Genomic DNA, 22,411 nt, shown 5'->3' with positions numbered 1-22,411 from the left:
GATTAGTAACTACTTTATCGATTTGAAAAAAAGAGTACTAAAGCATAGAATAGATAAGTGTAATATTCGATAAGCATGTTATTTTTCGACCATCGGACAAATTGTTAACTTAACATTAATATGTGAATTTTTTGATCAATAATGTGGGATTTTCAAAAGCAATTGATATGCTTTTCGTCTCAGTTTGTATTGAGAAGGGGAGCTTATTTGTTACAATATACATATAAAAAACCAAACATTTGCCGTTATATTCCTTTCTGTGACCGATGAATCTGTTATTTTGTCACTTATAATTAGTAGAAATTGAAACTTTGTACCTGTTGCGTCATGCTTTTATGTAGATGTATGAATATATTTGAAGTATGTACTTTATAAAGAACAATAGATGTCCAAAGGAGTCAGATAAAATTTCGAAATAAAATGAAAGTGTAACAAGCAAGTATTACTGTAAATTGAGATACACGCGCAATACAAAATATTAATAAAATGGGGACTTTCAATAGTAATGACTTGTAAACACATCAGTTCTTTCCGGTAAAAAACAATTAACGCAGAATACGATTAATGGATTGTTTTATATATGTAATTTAATTAAGCAATTAGCGATATTGAATATGTGCAGTGCGCGACATGCGTTGCAAATCTGTACATTTTATGTAGAAAGTAAAAAATGTAATTAAATGAATCGTAAACTTAAAGAACGTTTTATTATTAAAATAAAACTTTTTTTGATTATTGAAATTTTGAATAATTACACAAATTAATTAATACTAAAATGACTAAATAATAAGATTTGATGTAAAAATTACCAACATAAACGTTTTTAATGTCGAAAATGTTACGCTTTTTGATAACAAAGTAAATTTTTGGATTTGCAAAATTCGCATTTGATTATGTTTTTCATATTATTAAAAGATTATCTTGCTTTCGCGTTTTTTCCATTATTAAGGAATTAATTAGTTAATTGTTTTACCCTGTTCCTAGGATGTTTATTTATTTCTTATGAATTGGTAAGAATGCGGATTATTTTATGTTGACGTTGGTTAACTTGATATGGCTTTTTCTTGAATGTTTATTCATTTTAAGTATTAGAATACAGAAGTATATAGAAATCGAGTTAAAATAGGTTGAAATTTCTCCGCATTTTAGAGTTATCAGTATCCGTATTACATTATTAGCTAAGTGATACTGACTTACTTTTCATAAACCGAAGATATCACTCTCTTGATTCACCAAGTTTGACATTAACTGTCATATGTGCAACCGACATACGTTACGTTTGTCGGTCGAGAGTTTACCAATATAGTCTAACTCTAAAACTATCTAACGTCGTGCATATTACCGATTGCGATCAAATCAGGTAATGTATTTCGTAGAATGTTAAACGAGGATATATGTATCAGTTTAAGCTGACAAGTGCACATATGCTTTATCGTAAGTAGTAAAAGTAGTAGTGATAGTAGACATCTCTATACATATTTAATGGCTGGACCACTCGCCTGTATATCCTCGCCAAGGTTTTTCAATTATTCTTTATTTCGCTCCCCTTCCGGGGCTGGAAAGGCGTTTTTTCAGTAACTATTCGTCACCCAGTCTCCTCTCTGACCTATCACGCTTACCTCTTTCACCTCCACCTTCACTTTTAACCCTTCCGAAAACAATTCCTTCACCTTCTCCCAATTTGATTCCTCTCCCATCCATCTCTCCTTCTCGATCCTTATTATCACGTTCTTCTTAGGATGACAAAATCTAACTTACAGGATAATAGTCATGCTAATAGTCATAAATAATATGCTTCCCCAGCCAAATTTGATGCCAAAAACTTTACATAAATTATTTTCTTATGTTAAAAATATTGTTCCTCCTTTTATTGTTATTAAACATTTCTATTGTAAAAAATGTATGTTATATAAAGGTGTAAATACTGCGTCAGAAGTGTGCAAATTGTGTTCAATAAGCGAAAATTCTTTTTTTTTAAATTGATATAATGGAACACATTAAGTGTCTTTTTGAATATAAGAATTTAGCTAAAATATTAAAAACATTTCAGAAAAATGACTTAAATAACGGATTTAAAATTTCTGATATAACAGATGGATCCGAATACAAAAAGGTTAACTTTCGACAAAGTAGAGGAGAATATGATCTCACATTAATATTAAATACTGACGGCCGAGCTGACGGCTTATCTTTGTCAAAAAGTAATTGTTGGCCTCTAATGTTTCAAATAATGGAATTACCTCAATATCTGACAGAACAATTCATTATTATAGATGGATTATGATACGATAATCAAAAACCAGTAATGAATACTTTTTTACATCCTTTTTGTTTGAAATTACATAAATGTTTCCAAGATGGAATAAATTGGCTTCATCCTCAAACAAAATTGGTTTATAATACAAAAATTGTTGTACCATTAATAATAGCTGATGCGCCTGCAAGAGCACAAATACTAAATACATACAATTTTAATGGGCAGTACGGTTGTAATATTTGTGAAATTAAAACACAAAAATGTTTGAGAATTGAAGGCAAAAAAAACTATTCGTATCTATCCTTTTGTAGAAAATGGCTGTACATTGAGAACTAATGAAAGAATGATTAAACAAAGCCAAATAGCATTTAGAGAAAATGTTGCCAATGTTAAAGGTGTAAAAGGACCGACTATTATTTCTGTACTTCCGTTTCTAGATCTTGGAACTTGTGTAATTCCAGAATATATGCATTCTGTGTTACTTGGAACTGTAAAACAGATTTTAAATACATGGTTGCAAAAAGATGGACCTTGGAATATAAAAAAATATTTAAATGAAATGGATAATATAATTATTTACTACAAATTAAACCTCCAGATACATTTAATCGATTACCAAGAAGTCTTAATTTAATACACTTTTATAAAGCTTCAGAATATTACAATTGGCTTCTATATTATTCCGTTCCTACCTTAAAGAATTATTTGCCTACACAATATTTTCAACATTGGCTTTTGCTTGTTATGTCTATATTTATTTTACTAAAGCGCGATATAACGTTACTTAATATTGAAGATGCAGAATTTATGTTAAAAATATTTGTGAAGCAAATTCCAGATCTTTATAATGATAGACAACTTACATATAATGAGCATTAGTTGTTGCATCTTGGTATTTGTGTTAAACGTTGGGGTCCTTTATGGGCTACTTCAGCATTTCCATTTGAAAATTATAATGGAATAATAACGAGTTTATCACACGCATCCAAGAATATAGGCCAAGAAATTATTAATAATTTATCTATACTTTACGGCGTGACTATTTTAAAGAATAAAATTATTCTTTATAAAGAAAAAAAATTCGTTGAGTATATTTAGATAAAAATATTTCAGATTTGCTATTGACAGAGCAAGATAAAAATTTCTTAAGTCAAGTATTGGCTGGGGATTTTCTTATTTATGGCAGAGCAAACATAAAAAATGAGACATTTACTTCTGAAATTTATTCTAGACACAATAAAACTAATAGTTATACAGTACAAATAACAAACAATTCTTCTAAACAGTGTGATATGTAGAAGAGTAAGAAAACAACTTATAATAGAGAGACATTGATATCAATAATTTTATCGGATATTTTGTTGTAGGGGAGACCGGGGCTAAACAGTCCGTTTTTTTTCGGTTCCGATTTTTAACAACAAAATAAATAATTGTAGTTAAATGTGGTATACCACTGTAAAGAGTGAACCTTTAGCTACAAAATTTATATAGGAAATTTTTGTCTACGTCGCTTTGTTTAACCGGTATAGAGCAAAAACGACAACGGTGGAAAAATTGAAATTTCAAAAATGCCGGGGTATAACAGTCTGCACTGCATTTTCAATACATATACGTACATCTAATCCTAAAAATAATAGGATACATGCAATAATTGTTTTTTAAGAGAAAAATATAAAAATTTATTTAAAATTTTTATGCGAAACATTATTAAAAAATAGTTACGAGGGTTCCTCTTTCCGCAGAAGTCACTCGCCCGACTTGTTTCACTCCTCGACGTCCGATGACTCTATTCGGTGTCTGAACGGTTGTAATTCCCGTCTCATCCATATTCCATATGCAGTGAGCCCGAAAATGCCTTGGAAATGCACCCGGACTGCTTACTGACCGATTAGCCCCAAACATAAGTTTCAGGTTTGATCGCCCACGAAATATTAGACATCAACGATAATGAAAAAACTACACTGGATTCGTGTTCAGCATCCATTACTCTTTATAATCACGTACCTCGAGATTTGGAGAGCAAATATTATTGCAGATATTACAAGATTTCCACGCGCAGAAAATGTAACTTTCACCTTTTGAAAACACGTTTGCCTTCGTAAAAATCATAACACGGCAGGTAACCTGCCGAAACTCCGTTGGTCACATGGGTACTATAAGCAGCGTTTACAATGTTAATAGCGAGTTCGCACAATATACAGGTTCCGAGATATTTGATTAGACGTATTTACCCCGTAGACGTTTTAGCCCCGGTCTCCCCTATATAAGTACTCTTGCAATTTATATTTTACAATCTACTGAGTTTTTTTAACTTCTTTGTATGTCTTCTGATAGAAATTATGGAACATGAAGAAATTTATTATTACATTCACAATGAATAACACGGGAACATAATTGCTTACGATAGCGCAATCTTCTAGTACTAATTTTTCCGATGCGTACAAGATAAACACGACGAATTGTATCTGGAAATAAAGTGATTCAGTTAATTTATCATTTAATTTTGATATCCTCGATGGATATTTGTGTGATGCGATTTACATGATGCATATTTAAACTTAATAGTATATATAACGAATTAATCAACGATCGAATTAATCAAAAGAAATATTTTTGAATGTCGAGAATTATTAGATCGAACATATGAAACAATTTAAAGAGAAAAGGAATTACGCGATATGAAACAAGTAGAGGAAAGTTCGGACAATTTACCATTTGCGCTATAGTTATCCATCGTTTCAGAGGTGCGACAGCCTTTTGAACGTTCGGTCCCCAGGTCGCTAGGAAGTAATATGTGTACATGATCGTGTGTATGAAGCAGTTAATTACGAACACCAGGGTTATTGGAGCAACGGCGTAAAATCTTACAGATGCCCATGAAAAAAGTAAGGTAGACACATGATGATACAAATGTAGAGCGGATATCTGATTATCCTTTTTTCTTAATACAAATACGATCGTCTCGACGTAGTCAAATATTTTTAAAAGAAAGAAATACCATGCGCACCTAGTTAACTGCAATAAAATTCAGACATTATCAATTTGCGGTGTATTATTTTATGAAACAAATTCTGAATAACAGTATGTGAGCGATTTATAGCATTATTAACTACATTGACATATGTAAATATTTGATACTTTAAGCTTACAATGCTTACATAAAACTTAGATGAAAATATATGCTATTAACAGAACTTTTCTTTTTTTGTCCAATTCATTCTTTGTTCTCCCGACAAAATTTAGTTAAAGATTTCATTACTGCATTACTTTGACAAAAATGTAATATAAATTGATACGGAGAATTATAGAGAAGTACTTTTTTCTCAGTATTACACTTATAAATAGATACCTGCTGATGGCATACATTTTCCCAAAAAATGGCTTATTTAAAAATTATTACCCTCATTGGAATATAATTGTAGGAATAATCAAATTTAGGACACACGAGTAATGAATTGGTTGAGAATAAACCAGCGTCAATAATGTCATATATTAACCACACATTTGCTAATATTTGGCCGATATTGTACAACTTCATGAACGTCATTAATGAGTATGGCGGCCTGTTCTTCATGAACCGAGGCCCACAGCCAAGCACGAAGTACAAATATCCAAATACTATAAGTGGTATTTGATAGGAAGAACTGACTAGCGGTAGATCGGCTACTCGTGGATCTGAAAATCAAATTAGTATATAGAAATATGTTTGGACACACACACACACACACACACACACACACACACACACACACACACACACACACACACACATCAGTATTTGAAATACATTTTATTAAATGAAGCAAAACAGAAATATTGTTATTGCAATAAAAAGCAATTGTATATGAAAAGACGTTGCATTTTTATCAATACTTAAGGTTTTTCAACGTATATAAAATATAATTGAATCGACACTACAGTAATGTCCGAATTGGTAAATGGATTATATTTTGCAAGATTATTCGTTAATTTACAATGTTATTGTTCCATGCATTCTTCACATTTATCGCTCTGCAACTGTTATATTACATCTATTTCATACATTCTATTTTACATTTACTTTAGAATCCTGCAAATTTGAAAATTTTAATCATAAAATATCAGTTTTTTTTTTGTAATTATATGACAAGTTTGATATTTGATAATATTAATGCGAATTTTTTTCGCAACGTCTTCTTCAGGAGTGAGATTTTTCTCAAGAAATTGTAAATTGTTACTAAAGTTCGAATGGTTGCACTATAATTATTAATATAATTTAGCGAGCTTTTGCTAAACAATAATGTCAACGGTACTTACCGAGCTGTTTCGTCCAGTAATATGGTATGTCATGTAAGAGATCCATGATGGACAATTGTACACTGTCGATCTTATAAATCGCTACTTTTGTTATACAACAAAATATCCGTTTAACTACTATTCGTTTCCTTATATTGCAGAGCTGCCGCACCTAACGAACCGATTGTACAAAATCGTCTAACACGCACAGTCATCTAAAACGCGTATTTATATCGTGAGTTACCTTGCACTTTGCACTTGATTTGGCAGCTTGATTTAAGAGTTTTTGCTATAATGTGACTTCATGACTACGATAGACGTGACGATTATACAGGGTAATCCAGAGGGCACCCATACCCCAGCTATTTTCTCAAAAATATGACGTTACAGTAAGTTAGAAAAAAATTTTTCATTACTAATGGGCGCGCAAAGTAATCATTGGTGATGGTTCTATTTTTTGGGACAAACCAGAAGTAAGTGTAACTGGGATCAGTTTTGAAATTTCAAATAGAAACATGGATCGAGTAGGGTATCGTTGGATAGAACTTTGGGAAAGAAACAACTTCTATTAAAATTCAATTCAATTATCTCTTACAGATTTCGAGAAAAACGTTTAAATATGTGGACGCCTGCAATAATTTACAAGAAATTTCAAAACTGGTCCCAGTTACACCTACTTACGGTTTGTCTCGAAAAATAAAACCATTACCAACTAATTACTTTAGGTGTTCATTAGTAATGAAAATTCGAATTCTTTCTCGTTACTTCCTGTACCGTCACATTTTTGAGAAAAACGGCTGGCCCGGGTGCTTTGAATCACCCTGTATAATACGATGATAGACAGAATTGTTAATTACAATTTTAACAAGTGAAGTAAAAGGTGGGCCTTGAGAGTACAACGCAGTTTATATGTTAACGTTGGTTATCATGTTATAAGTTAACGCTATAACAATCTTTAATTACTAATAAGATACATAATTATAAATCGAATGTTTAGGTTCTGCTTTAAGCCACCATCGGCGATGTGGTAACAGTTAAATCAAAATAATCTCACGTTCTCCGGTGAGCAATAGATAAGCACTTCCAAGTTTAGTGGTCTAAAAATAGTGTAATTTCGAGCAAGAAAATCCAAGTAAAATTTGACTAATGATCACAATTTGTAATATGGTCAAAACAATGACAGTCAGAATTTTTAACAATAACAAAAAGAAGTAAAGTCCATCCAGGCAGTTCAGAGAATGCGACAATAAACATTGAACCTGGTAAAAAAAACATCGAAAAGTAATACAATTTATAAGCAGAGGTAGTCATTACAATTGAGACAATATTGCATTTAAAGGATAGTCATTTTAAATCATGATTTATAATTATGTATTTTATTAGTAATTGAAGATTGTTATCATGTTAACCTACGCACTGATAACTGTGTAGCACTTTCCAAGTCCACCTTTTACTTTACATGTTAATTTCATCATCAAGAGTTCTTAGTTGTTTATCTACTTATTTATTTTTATTTTAATAAAATTATAATTAGACGGTTTTTATACTGGATCATAATATGAACGATCATTAAGCTGATTTATTAAGATTATTTTAAGTATCGATATCGACAATATTTAATTTTTATACAAATTGCTGTGAAGTTTTTATTATTTTTTTTTCTAACTAGTTTAATCAAGCGAGGCATCGGCATTTCTAAACATTAGCCGACAGATCAGTAGCTGCCTCTCGATTTGAGAGACGTAAATAATTTAGTGAAAACTCGAATATGATCGGACCGAGCAGGGCCAGGCAGAGTTCTCCGTCCGTCGGCCAGTATTAATCTTCTTCTTTTGTATATATTTTATTTTTTTTATTACGTATACTTAAAATTTTACCGGAACATTATTATTGCTATTTAAGTATTTCTATAATTTTGGGGGTTCAGTCGGAATTGACGTGAGTTGGCGCTATGAAGGATAATGAACGATAACGATAAAAGTTACTGCGAACAAAATATCCGCGACGAAAGACTACGAATTAGTTCGCACGAGAGCGAGTTATTTCGACAAGTTGGGTTGTAATGGGTTGCGATTTTCGGGCGAGAAGTAACAAGTGACGGATAATAGGGGACGAACATGAAAAAAACTGTGAACGAATTTTACAGTCAATAAGTTAAAAGAAATATTGCGAGAGATGAGCCTATCAACGGCAAATATAAAAATCGAACTGATAGTGAGAATTATGGATAAAGATCCGACAGACGAATGGATCCTGCGAGTAGCAGGAGAAAGAGGAGGAAGACGAATCGAGAATTTTGAGAACACGAGCGTGCCAAATGCAAACTTCGAACGATCCCAAATATTTTTTACGGGAAATAGAACTTCGAAAAGAAAAAGAAGTGATGGAACGAGAGCTTTTGATGGCACGACGAGAGATCGAGTTATTGAGACGGTCGCAAAACGCGAATAACGATAAGCGCGAGTACACGCAGAAAATTTTTCTCGAATAATGTAGAATACTCATAATAAAATTTACTAGATTTGCATCGCACCGGTAGGATATACGCGTATTCAACCGGAAATTAATATATGACAATAGAAAAGTAATAGTTTGATCAGATACATCTTGTAACCTAAAGGTAAATAAATTTGCCATACTAACAAGGAAATATGAGAGAGAAAAGTAAAAAAAGTCCCATACTAATATGTGTATATTCGACGTTGAATTGCGCGTTGTTTCTTAAGACAGTATAAGAAAAAATATAATCTAGGGTGGTACCTACTGTGAACTGTATAGAAATATTCGTTGCGTATCATGGCAATAGTCTATGTTCTTCATAGAAATGCGATAGTAACCGCGGACACGCGAACTGCGCACGATCGTCAATCTCGTGTATGTGAAGTGTGAAGAGAGAAGCACAATGTATAGCGATACCAGCGATAAGTATGAAGTAAGAAAAGTCTCATCCAATATTTGCTGCGTTCGGCATTGCAAATCATAGGGTCCGTTCCGTTTCACGCATATGCGCGCATTTATCTATAGCATACGTAACGTTTACTATAGAAAATGCGCGCATATGCGTGAAACGGAACGGACCCTTAGATGCGAGCTAGCAGAGAGAGCTTGAATCACGTGATCCTCAACCAATCTGAGAACCGAGATGTGAATTGCCGAACGATTTTCGAGGTTAAAAGCACATTCGACGCCTCGGATTTGCATTGCCGAACGCAGTATAATTGAAGTTATTTTTAAGAAGATTATATGTTACAAAAATTCACATAGCACTAACTTCCAAACGCCCTTTGAATGTCCTTATGACGTAGAACGTTCCTTGGAGGTTAGTGCTGTGTAAGAATATCGCGCTCTCGAAAAAGTCCCATACTTGATGGAAATATTTACTTCTGCGTATAGTTTTATTCTTTGCTCTCTAAATTTCCTATACTTTTTTGAAATCTTTTGCATATTATGACTATATCCTAGCCGTGCAAGATTAGTATGGTATTTACTTTGTTTGTGTATACTTGTATCTTCGAGAAAAATTTTCTGCGTGTAAAGTAAAATGGAAACAGTGGATCAGGTGTGCACAGTGAATGATTCGTTCTTTGATCGAGTGCAAAGAATGGACTGATATTGCTGTCTTTTTCTATTTACGAGGCGGACCCGACAAATAAAGACTTGCATTGGTGCTCTCGCGCGTGCGGTGACGGACACACGTTTCGGGAGCAGATCTTGTGTTTTTCGATGTCAAAATTTTTATCCGAGATGAGTATTTTTTGTTTGTTTTTGTTTGTTTTTTGGAGGGGTCAAAAGTATTGAGTAACAATTTTCTTTTATTTCTATTATGATTTATGTTTATTTATTGCTATTTTACAATTATAACGATCAGTAAATAAGTTTATGGTTTTTCAGTATTACAGTTTGAAGCTGGTTATGACAGTCAAAACGAAATTTGAGATCAGATTCTAGGGTCAAGACGGTCGAGTGTAGAAATTAAATATTATCTATCTAGAAACGAAATATTACATTTGCGAAATATTAAGATAAGACAGTTAAATCGAGCAAGCTGTAGGTATTTCTAAACATTAACTGGCAAGTCAACACATTGACGAACAATAGACGTCCTTCGATTCGAGAGACGTGCTAAACGATTTAACGAAAATTCGAATATGATCGGCGAATTGAGCATGATCAGGCAAAATTTTCACACACAGGCACGTACGATTAAATATGCGTGGTTCTATTGTAAATGAACTGGATGTCTATATATACAGTGAATTTCTTTTTTGTGCTGCTTTCTCACGTGATTGCGTTTGAGTGAAAAAGAGAAAGCATTACAATATTTGATTTTGTCGGTCGAAAATTATTTAAACAATATTTTTGTTTTGCCTATGTGCTATTAGAACTATAATAAATAACACTGTTAAAAAAAATTACAAGAACGTAGGTAATCGTTTCCTGTAATTTTTTATTAGAAGCCGAATACGATTCTGTGCATTTATCAAATCTCTATCACATTATTCACATTACATATTTGAAAAATTTGTGCTTAAAATTGCAACAAGGATTATTTTTATGTTTTATATATTATAACTCTAATGTATGACGTGTTGGAGAAGTTTCATTGCAATCAAAATTAAGTATATTGTTAAGATTTTCAGCTCTTAAAAGGTTGTAAGGATTATGATTTAAATTTAAAAAACTAGTATTAATATATTCGATCTGTTTTATTAAACTTGTGACTTTATATTGGCCATTACTGATCTCTAAAGTATTTTTTAATTATATTATTTAAAAAACTACGGAACCGTTTATCTTTGGCTTGTACTCGAAAAAAATTATTTTTTGTTGAACAGTGTGATATGTAGAAGAGTAAGAAAACAACTTATAATAGAGAGACATTGATATCAATAATTTTATCGGATATTTTGTTGTATAGAAGTACTCTTGCAATTTATATTTTACAATCTACTGAGTTTTTTTAACTTCCTTGTATGTCTTCTGATAGAAATTATGGAACATGAAGAAATTTATTACTACATTTCCAACGAATAACGTGATAACATAATTATTTACGATTTCGCAATCTTTTAGCACGAATTTTTGCGATGCGTACAAGATTAACACGACGAATTGTATCTGGAAATAAAGCGATTCAGTTAATTTATCATTTAATTTTAATATCCTCGACAGGTATTTGTGTGATGCGATTTACATGATGCATATTTAAACTTAATAGTATATATGACGATACGAATTAATCAACGATCGAATTAATAAAAAAAATATTTTTGAATGTCGAGAATTATTAGATCGAACATATGAAACAATTTAAAGAGAAAAGGAATTACGCGATATGAAAAATGTAGAGGAAAGTTCGGACAATTTACCATTTGCGCTATAGTTATCCATCGTTTCAGAGGTGCAACAGCCTTTTGAACGTTCGGTCCCCAGGCCGCTAGGAAGTAATATGTGTACATGATCGCGTGTATATAGCAGTTAATTACACACGTCAGTACCATGGGAGCAACGGCGTAAAATCTTATACCTGCCCATGACAAAAGTAAGGTAGACACATGATGATACAAATGTAAAGCGGATATCTGATTATCCTTTTTCCTTAATACAAATACGATCGTCTCGACGTAGTCAAATATTTTTAAAAGAAAGAAATACCATGCGCACCTAGTTAACTGCAATAAAATTCAGACATTATCAATTTGCGGTGTATTATTTTATGAAACAAATTCTCTGAATAACAGTATGTGAGCGATTTATAGCATTATTAACTACATTGACATATGTAAATATTTGATACTTTAAGCTTACAATGCTTACATAAAACTTAGATGAAAATATATGCTATTAACAGAACTTTTCTTTTTTTTTGTCTAATTCATTCTTTGTTCTCCCGACAAAATTTAGTTAAAGATTACTGCATTACTTTGACAAAAATGTAATATAAATTGATACGGAGAATTATAGAGAAATACTTTTTTCTCAGTATTATACTTATAAATAGATACCTGCTGATGGCATACATTTTCCCAAAAAATGGCTTATTAAAAAATTATTACCCTCATTGGAGTATAATTGTAGGAATAATCAAATTTAGGACACACAAATAAATGGGTTGAGAATAAACCAGCGTCAATAATGTCATATATTAACCACACATTTGCTAATATTTGGCCGATATTGTACAACTTCATGAACGTCGTTAATGAGTATGGCGGCCTGTTCTTCATGAACCGAGGCCCACAGCCAAGCACGAAGTACAAATATCCAAATACTATAAGTGGTATTTGATAGGAAGAACTGACTAGCGGTAGATCGGCTACTCGTGGATCTGAAAATCAAATTAGTATATAGAAATATATTTGGACACACACACACACACACACACACACACACACACACACACACACACACACACACACACACACACACACACACACACATCAGTATTTGAAATACATTTTATTAAATAAAGCAAAACAGAAATATTGTTATTGCAATAAAAAGAAATTGATTAAGAAAAGACGTTGCATTTTGATCAATACTTAAGGTTTTTCAACGTATATAAAATATAATTGAATTGACACTACAGTAATGTTCGAATTGGTAAATGTGTGGATTATATTTTGCAAGATTATTTTTTAATTTACAATGTTATTGTTCCATGCATTCTTCACATTTATCGCTGAAACTATTATATTATATCTGTTTCATACATTCTATTTTACATTTACTTTAGAATCCTGCAAATTTGAAAATTTTAATCATAAAATATCAGTTTTTTTTTGTAATTATATGACAAGTTTGACAATTGATAATATTAATGCGAAATTTTTTCGGAACGTCTTCTTCGGGAGTGAGATTTTTCTCAAGAATTGTAAATTGTTACTAAAGTTCGAATGGTTGCACTGTAATTATTAATATAATTTGGTGAGCTTTTGCTAAACAATAATGTCAACGGTACTTACCGAGCTGTTTCGTCCAGTAACAAGATATGTCATGTAAGAGATCCATGATGGACAATTGTACTGCGTCGATCTTATATAAATCGCTACTTTTGTTATACAACAAAATATCCGTTTAACTACTATTCGTTTTTTTATATTGCAGAGCTGCCGCATATGACGATCGGAACCGAATGTGCGGAATCGTCTAGCACGCACAGTCATCTAGAACGCGTTTTCATTGTATTTATATCGTGAGCTACCTTGTACTTTGCACTTGATTTGGCATATAAGAGTTTTTCCTATAACGTGACCTCATGACCTCGATACACGTGACATTATACAGGGTAATTCAGAGGGCACCCATACGCTAGTTATTTTCTCAAAAATATGACGTTACAGTAAGTTAGAAAAAATTTTCATTACTAATGGGCGTGCAAAGTAATCATTGGTGATGGTTCTATTTTTTGGGACAAACCAGAAGTAAGTGTAACTGGGATCAGTTTTGAAATTTCAAATAGAAACATGGATCGAGTAGGGTATCGTTGGATAGAACTTTGGGAAAGAAACAACTTCTATTAAAACTCAATTCAATTATCTCTTACAGATTTCGAGAAAAACGTTTGAATATGTGGACGCCTGCAATAATTTACAAGAAATTTCAAAACTGGTCCCAGTTACACCTACTTACGGTTTGTCTCGAAAAATAAAACCATTACCAACTAATTACTTTAGGTGTTCATTAGTAACGAAAATTCGAATTCTTTCTCGTTACTTCCTGTGCCGTCACATTTTTGAGAAAAACGGCTGGCCCGGGTGCTTTGAATCACCCTGTATAATACGATGACAGACGTGTTAATTACAATCAACCGCAACAATACAATCTTAATTCCAATTAGCATGATAATTTATTAAAAACGACACTCAGTGGAATAATGAAAAAATGACATTTACTTTATCTGTAACTTAAGATGTATATTTCTGCGACTAAAGTTTTTTTTTTTTGAAAATTGTAAATTGCTGTTTAAGTTTGAATTATTGCACTATAATTATTTAATTTTAACAAGTAAAGTAAAAGGTGGGCCTTGAGAGTACAACGCAGTTAATATGTTAACGTTGGTTATCATATTATAAGTTAACGCTATAACAATCTTTAATTACTAATAAGATACATAATTATAAATCGAATGTTTAGGCTCTGCTTTAAGCCACCATCAAAGATGTGGTAACAGTTAAATCAAAATAATCTCACGTTCTCCAGTGAGCAATAGATAAGCACTTCCAAGTTTAGTGGTTTAAAAATAGTGTAATTTTCAGCAAGAAAATCCAAGTAAAATTTGACTAATGATTACATTTTGTAATATGGTCAAAACAATGACAGTCAGAATTTTTAACAATAACAAAAAGAAGTAAAGTCCAGGCAGTTCAGAGAATGCGAAAATGAACATTGAACCTGGTAAAAAAAATAAAACATCGAAAAGTAATACGATTTATAAGCAGAGGTAGTCATTACCTACAATTGAGACAATATTGCATTTAAAGGACAGTCATTTTAAATCATGATTTATAATTATGTACCTTATTTGTAATTGAAGATTGTTATCATGTTAACCTACGCACTGATAACTGTAGTACTTTCCAAGTCCACCTTTTACTTTACATGTTAATTTCATCATCAAGAGTTTTTAGTTGTTTATCTACTTATTTAATTTTATTTTAATAAAATTATAATTAGACGGTTTTTATACTGCATCATAATATGAACGATCATTAAGCTGATTTATTAAGATTATTTGAAGTAATTATATCGATAAAATTTAATTTTCATACAAATTGCTATAAAGTTTTTATTTATTTATTTTTCTAACTAGTTAAATCAAGCGAGGCATCGGCGTTTCTAAACATTAGCCGATAGATCAACACAATTGACAAACAGTAGATGCCTCTCGATTTGAGAGACGTGCTAAACGATTTAACGAAAATTCGAATATGATCGGCGAACCGAGCATGATCAGGCAAAATTCTCTTTGTCCAACGACCAATTGGACTAAAGTATTTAATTACTATAATTAATTTTATTTTGACTTTATAAAATAATCTAAGTTTTCCTATTGCTGGAAGCAATTTCCAAACTTCTTTTTTTTTCAATGCTGTATCTCCTGCTATTTTGTTTGAATCTCGACAATATCAACAAATATTTTCTCTTTTAGTTGTATTTTCATCTTAGGAAAGAAGAGAAAGTTACACACAGCCAGATCGAGATGACAGGGGAGTAGGAAACCACAGCCATGCTACTTTTTTGTCAAAACCTGGTGAACAGAGAGCGGTTTGCGCGTTGTCATAATGCAGAGACCATCTAACAGTTTGTGACAAAGAACATGACTATAGTCTTTCCCGCCCTCTCCTTCTTGTTTTCCCGATCTAGCTTTATCTGTTTTCTTCTTGACTTTCAAGATAAAAATTTAACAGAAATGGAAAAGATTTACCACCGAGATTTAAAATTGCAGCAGACACTAAACATCAATGAGACAGACAAGTTTGAAAATTACTTCCTACGATAAGAAAAATTCTTGGATGAATGTCTCATATTCGAGAAAGAAATATTTTGAATTGAGATTAATTTTGGTCTACTTATACTTTTAATACACTTGTGAAATGCTAAAACTTGTGCTTGTTTTGATACAATATATTACGGTATGCTTTCTAATATCGATGTAGCCATTTTATTTTTCCGCTTTTAAAACATCTTACGCGAACTAAATATTATTCGACTAAAATTGTAACGATATAATATATGCACCTTATGTAATGTAGAACGAGACCCAATGAAACGCGTTAAGCGATGTATATTCATCACTTTTCAAATTTTTGCCTTTAAGCTATGTTAGCAGTATTATGTATTTTTAGAAGATTTTATATAGTAGTTTCTGTAGAATATGTTTATGTGGAGCAGAAGAAGATTTATTATCAAGAAAATTTTATGAAGAACAGACCGCCACACTAAAGACATTTATGGAGTTGTACAATATTGTCTAACTCTAAATTGTGAGAAACGTGTGGTTGATATATGATCATATCGTTGAACCATATCATTGATTTGCATCCTCTTAATCATCCTCGTTAATATGTCACATTTTTAATTACTCCTCTGATTATGTTTTAATAAAACTAATAATCTGTACATAAATCATTTTTCGGAAAAATGCATACAATCAGTACCTATATTTATAAATGTAATATATTAAGATATATTTAATAATTAAGAGAAGTTAGTACTTTTCTATAATTTACTGTATCAATTTGTGTTACGTTTTATTATTAAAGGTAATGCAGCAATTAAGTCTTTGACTAAGTTTTACCATGAGAATAATGTATAAGTTGAATAAAAAGAGAAAAAAATAATTGCCTGTCAATAGTACATATTTTTCTATCCGTAATTATACTCTATTGACTGTACTTTTTGTACTTTTGTAATTTTGTACTTTCTATTGCATTAAAGATGTATGTTGCTTATGTCAAAATAAAGGGATAAAGCTGAAATTTACAGAGATTGTGCACTTATATATCCCAAAAACCTGTGTTAAATTTGCGATCGATTGTCCGACCCGTTTCTGAGATATTTGCTTTAAAAGTTACAGAAATTGTATATAATATAGATATACTTCCCATGTAAATATCATAATATGTATCTCTGCTCATGTACGGTAAAAATGAATGAAATTTTTATGGTACACTTCTATGACATCGAGAATTGCAATTACGGTTTTTTAAGATTTTCTGTTTATATTTTTTTTCAATTTTTTAATGATTTATTTAAACAATGTCAAGTACAAAAATGGGACAAAATTACGATTTTTACGCTTTTTCTGTCCCAATGATACCATGTTGTTTATGAATAATTTCTTAGATTAGCTCTACACTGTTTAATCAAGAAAACAAAATTATACTACATATAGCTATAGCGACATACATCTTTAAGTGAAAACAGAAGTTCATTTTATGAGCAAATCAGATATTTTACAAAATGAATAATACGTAATAATTGCGAGGTAATGACTGAACCGATAAAAGGTCTGTGATTAAACAAATGTTTTAGTCATAAACTTTTAATTTTTAATGAGAGATATATAATTAGCAACTTATCCTGTGAAGATCAAACTCGTATGAATAATTAATCACGCAATATTTCCATAAATCAATCTGCGGTAATATGTTCATACATTAACTACGCTCTCTTCTGTTCTATTTAAAATATATTATAGAACTTATGATTTATATATATATGATAACCGGTTTTTCATATAGCAAGGCTTGCATAGTAAAATAAAATATACGACGATGCGATTAGTAGAAATTAATCCAATCTGAAAATTCAAATGCGGATTTGTAATATGCAATTTATATCTTATTTACTGGGGGCAAAAGTTATTCGGTGAAAGAGAGAGTGCCGGTTTTGCTTCTTTTATAAACTCACTTTATCATGAAGAAGAAATTTATCTAATGTCATCCTGCCAGAGAATTTACGAAATTCTATTACATATTTATACGTATGTATATCAACGACGTTTACCAATGACGTAAGAATGACAAGAAAGAATGTTCATTTATTTAAGATCTATGCTAACATGCTTACCAGCCATTTCCGTCCGGCAGAATATATTAAAGAACTGTGACGTTAGATATACTATAAATTCGATTGTTGACTTGACGACCGACCGTCATACATGAAATTATTCGAAATACAGTACGTCAATTGAATTTATAATCAGGTATTTGTTATGAAAGTATAGTCACTTTCTTTGATTTATTTTATGTCAATCAAGTCTTTAATGACCTATACGATTTTGTACATGCATTTATTTTTTTTAAATTTATTTATATTTTATCATATTATATCAATCGAATCTTCAATGACGCACTCGATTTTGAGAATGCGCTTATTTTTCTTAATTTGTTTATATTTTATATCAATTGGATCTTCAATGATGTACTCGATTTTATGAATGCGCTCTTTTCTTAATATATGTATACCAATTGCTTTGTACCCAGCACATTGTATCGATTCTTCTCTCTAATGTCATATCATTCAGTAATTGTGATTTGCTGACTAATAACGCTTCTATTATTTTATTCACAATAACGTCACGGTTGTGGAAATAAAATGCAATTTGTAATTGTACACATGTAAGAAATATTGGATTGATAGCACAATCGCATTACTGTAAATTGTAAATGTTAAAAGAATGAAGCATCCACGATGGATGCTTCTGATTGTATCAATTACAGAAAAGTAGAAAATTTCTTTAATTAAAAATTTTTGTATCATACAAATTTCATACGTGACGTACATATTTCACACATTACATGAAAATTAATAACAGTTTTGTAAAAGTAGCTTTTTAGCTATGGTCAAATATTTGCGAGAAATAAGACTGAATGACTATTGAACATTACAAAACTGCGGGTATATACGTGCATAAATTCTATATTGTAAAGCCATGCAATTTAATTAATGTCGAATTAATTGACCCAAATACAATGCATATTACTACTCTTTCAAAAGAACTAAGAACGTTGAACATTAACTAAAATTATATTTAATCTCTTCTTTTTACAACTTTTTTCTTCGAGAAATTATAAAATAAATATGAATTTGTTAACGAAATTAGATATTATTAAAGGAAGACCGATGAAGAACGATGTAATGAAATTTTCAGGATTTTGAACAGATTAAAAATGATTAGTAAAGAATAGAATTTGAAATTTTTGTAATTTTGTAAAATTTGGATCGCTTTACCTACTATTCTCTTGAATTATGAATCGCTTCACGGTGCCAATACTTTTCTGAACGCACGCACTTCACGTGTGTCAGTAAATAATACGTTATACATCACGACAAAGTTCATTAATTGACATGCATCTCCATTTTATTGGCGATATGCTTCGTAAAAAACTAGTGATAGAAACGCAGAAAGCATACGTTATTTGTTTTTTTTTAAAGCACTTTTTCTTGGGCATTTGTCTCCGGCAAACCTATTATTTTTAATCAATGCCAACATGAGTATGCTGCAAAATTTATTGATAACATAATATTATGCAGCAATGATTAAATCTTATCAATAGTAGCAACAAATCACATTTTTTTGTCGCGATAATGTACAATTTTAAAATAATTTGTACGCTTTTTAGAAGGGCTAATTGTACAATCGTTACTTCTATTTCCAATATATTATGAAATACGTATAATGTATTAATAAAGGAGTAATATCCACTAACAGGTAGAAAAGCGGAAGCGTTATAAACCAATCACGGCATCTGTACGTTATCTGTATTTTTATAAAATTTGAGAAACGTTGTTGAAGATTTTCAGAGAAAGCTGCGCGCAATTTTTCTCGAGATAAATATGATAAATAACCAATTGTCATCGCTCTTAAACATAATCAATGTATTACCATTGAGAAGCAGAATATAGCAGGAACTATAAATTCAACACTGAATTCAGTGAGATTTTGCTGAAAGTAATCTGATTAGTAGTAAACTGTTTCAATCAGTAATATTAGACAGCAGAGTGCCTGCGAACAGAAAGCTTGAAAGTAAAAAGTTATAATATATGATTCAGAATTTGAATAACAGTTGAATATGATTATATGATTGAATACATATAAGAGTTGAATATATTTTATTCCACAGATATGAAAGCCTTTCCCGAAATATAAAGAGCTTCAAAGTTACGTCTTGCATATATGTATGATTACCACAGGTTTCACATTGTACGTCCACTGGCCATAATTAATAAGATATAAAACGGAAGAACATGATACAAGATTATTATCTCTGTCTCTTCTCCTATAATATGAAGAGCACCATTCACGCATCGAGAATAAATGAAATAATCATTGATTCTTACTGATATACTGATTTATTCAACGAAATTATTACCGATTCGAAAACCTGACGGCTACTTGTGAATTTACAAGAAACTGTTCTTTGAGGTGAAAAATTGAAATAAACGAGAAAATATTCTTTGAGATTAAAAATTGAAACAATTAAATGATATGCACATATAATAAATAATAAAATACAATTTGATATATATACCATTTCATCAATGCAACTAATACTAGAGCAATTATAATTATCAAATTTTCTATCGATACACTATTCTGTATTTATGGGGGTTACGTCCCGAATACAGAAATCTCGATTATGGAAAAAAATTAGTAAAAATTAGTAAAAGTGACATTAAATGGAAAGGAAATATATGACAAGAAAACTACAAAAAGCGCATTTCTTATTTTTGACATCCTTTATTCTCTATTTAAAAATAAGAATTTCAGTCAAGTAGAACTGGTTAAGATGCAAATGAAAAATTATTTATCTCTTTATTCGTTATTTTATTGAATTGTTATTTATTCTGCGAATAAACAAATTGCAAACATTGAATTGCGAATGAAGAACATGTAAATATTTGATATTGACGTCAAATTGACATTATATTGTTTAGGAAAAAAAATACAAGTATTTACGTATCTTTCGCTTATCGATTCATTCGCAGCAATATTAACTACAGCTAATATTACTGACATCAATTAATATCAGTATTATAAGATTAATATTATCGCGGATACCGATATTTAAATTAATCGAACTTTTAACAACATATAATTTTGCAAATATCCTGTTTCTCTTGATATATTTATGCCAAGCACTTTGTCCCCGGTACTTTATATGCGGTGAACTATGGAACCGTGCTAGTATACCGAGTGTCCAAAATATTTACATCTAGATTATTAATTGCGATTCGTTAATAGTAATCGTACTCGCGATAACAATACAAATAATTGTTTAAATGCAATCGATAATTGCGAGCATGTATAAGAAATATTGACTGATAGCGTAATTACACATTATCGTAAGTTAATACAGGGTGCGTGCGAAATCGTAGTATATGCGAGAACAATATGATTCCTCGTGCCAAAATAAGTCGAAATTGTAGGATAATTTTTTTTCGTACGAGACTTTATTTTCGAAATAATCGATTTTAAAAATCTATCAAGTACACGTGCATTTGACTATGTCTCGACTAACGGATGCTATAGACTATTATTTCGTGTTTGTTTGTAGACATCGACAATATCGTGATTTGTCTTCTATTACTTCTACTATCTTGCTTAACTATCAATTTATGCAGAGTTTGGTATACATATGAAAAAAAATTATTCTATAATCTCACTTGACCTACGATTTCGTACGCACCCTGTATAAGTAGTAAATATATGAAAAGAATAAAATATTTATGACATTAATATCATAATGATATTGACAGTGATATTGCAGATATTTGTGCAATGAACAGTAGTAATGCTATGATTCCGCGAAATCCATTGTGTAAATGTACTCGTATTAATGGAATTCTCAATAATCAACGTAAGTGCATTTGACAATCAAACCGGTCATTATAACTTTATCTATCTATCATTATCTATCGTAGCATTTTTATCATGCGCTATTATTTTCTAATGTAACCATAAAAAAGAAAAATCGATTGGACAAATGTAAAAATTGGTTTTACAGATATTTACGCTTTTTACACATGTAATTGGATATCTGTTTTTATTCTGACGAGAGATAATTACATTACTTAGCACTTATTGAAGACATCTATTAAATAAACTTATTAAAGTAAAAATATGATTATTATGATATAATAATTGCAAACATATAATGTACATTTTATTGACAGTTTATATGAATATTTATATGAATTTATATGAATATCCCGATTATGCCTTAGTATATGCCTGTCGTTATATTAATTATTTTAATGAATATTGTTACGGCTATATGCTCTCGCCGTTTATTAATCTTGCTAATCGTTATATTAATGTTGCTAATTATTAGATGGATTCACGTAATTATTGTCTCTGTCTCTTCTCCT

General features: G+C 31.0%; 2 protein-coding genes across 4 annotated transcripts; both read right to left on the bottom strand.

The window, feature by feature from the left end:
* Positions 1–3,458: 3,458 nt before the first annotated feature.
* Positions 3,459–10,188, bottom strand: LOC139769044 (very long chain fatty acid elongase AAEL008004-like). 3 transcript variants are annotated; one of them, XR_011717479.1, is made up of 6 exons: positions 6,554–10,188; positions 5,658–5,932; positions 4,970–5,272; positions 4,489–4,722; positions 3,980–4,410; positions 3,459–3,881 (listed from the first exon to the last, which is right to left on the bottom strand). XR_011717479.1 is itself a non-coding variant. In XM_071699804.1 (4 exons), the coding sequence occupies exons 1-4, from the start codon at positions 6,597–6,599 to the stop codon at positions 4,552–4,554; spliced, it is 795 nt and encodes a 264-aa protein (XP_071555905.1). In that variant the 5' UTR covers positions 6,600–10,188; the 3' UTR covers positions 3,923–4,551. The 3 variants fall into 3 exon arrangements, 1 of the variants encoding a protein (XP_071555905.1); XR_011717478.1 differs by having other exon boundaries at positions 3,980–4,722; XM_071699804.1 differs by lacking the exon at positions 3,459–3,881 and having other exon boundaries at positions 3,923–4,722.
* A 149-nt stretch (positions 10,189–10,337) lies between these two features.
* On the bottom strand, positions 10,338–13,699 carry LOC139769045 (very long chain fatty acid elongase 1-like). The gene is made up of 4 exons (XM_071699805.1): positions 13,498–13,699; positions 12,589–12,860; positions 11,902–12,204; positions 10,338–11,650 (listed from the first exon to the last, which is right to left on the bottom strand). Exons 1-4 carry the CDS (start codon positions 13,541–13,543, stop codon positions 11,480–11,482), a joined length of 792 nt encoding a protein of 263 aa, XP_071555906.1. The 5' UTR covers positions 13,544–13,699; the 3' UTR covers positions 10,338–11,479.
* Positions 13,700–22,411: the final 8,712 nt, after the last annotated feature.

This window comes from Temnothorax nylanderi, unplaced genomic scaffold (assembly GCF_030848795.1).
Source record: "Temnothorax nylanderi isolate EJ_2023f unplaced genomic scaffold, tnyl_v1.0 TNYL_tig0019_pilon, whole genome shotgun sequence".
Lineage (NCBI taxonomy): Eukaryota > Metazoa > Arthropoda > Insecta > Hymenoptera > Formicidae > Temnothorax > Temnothorax nylanderi.
The sequence above is the reverse complement of the archived record's forward strand: the minus strand, read 5'-3'. Positions and strand labels throughout refer to the sequence as shown.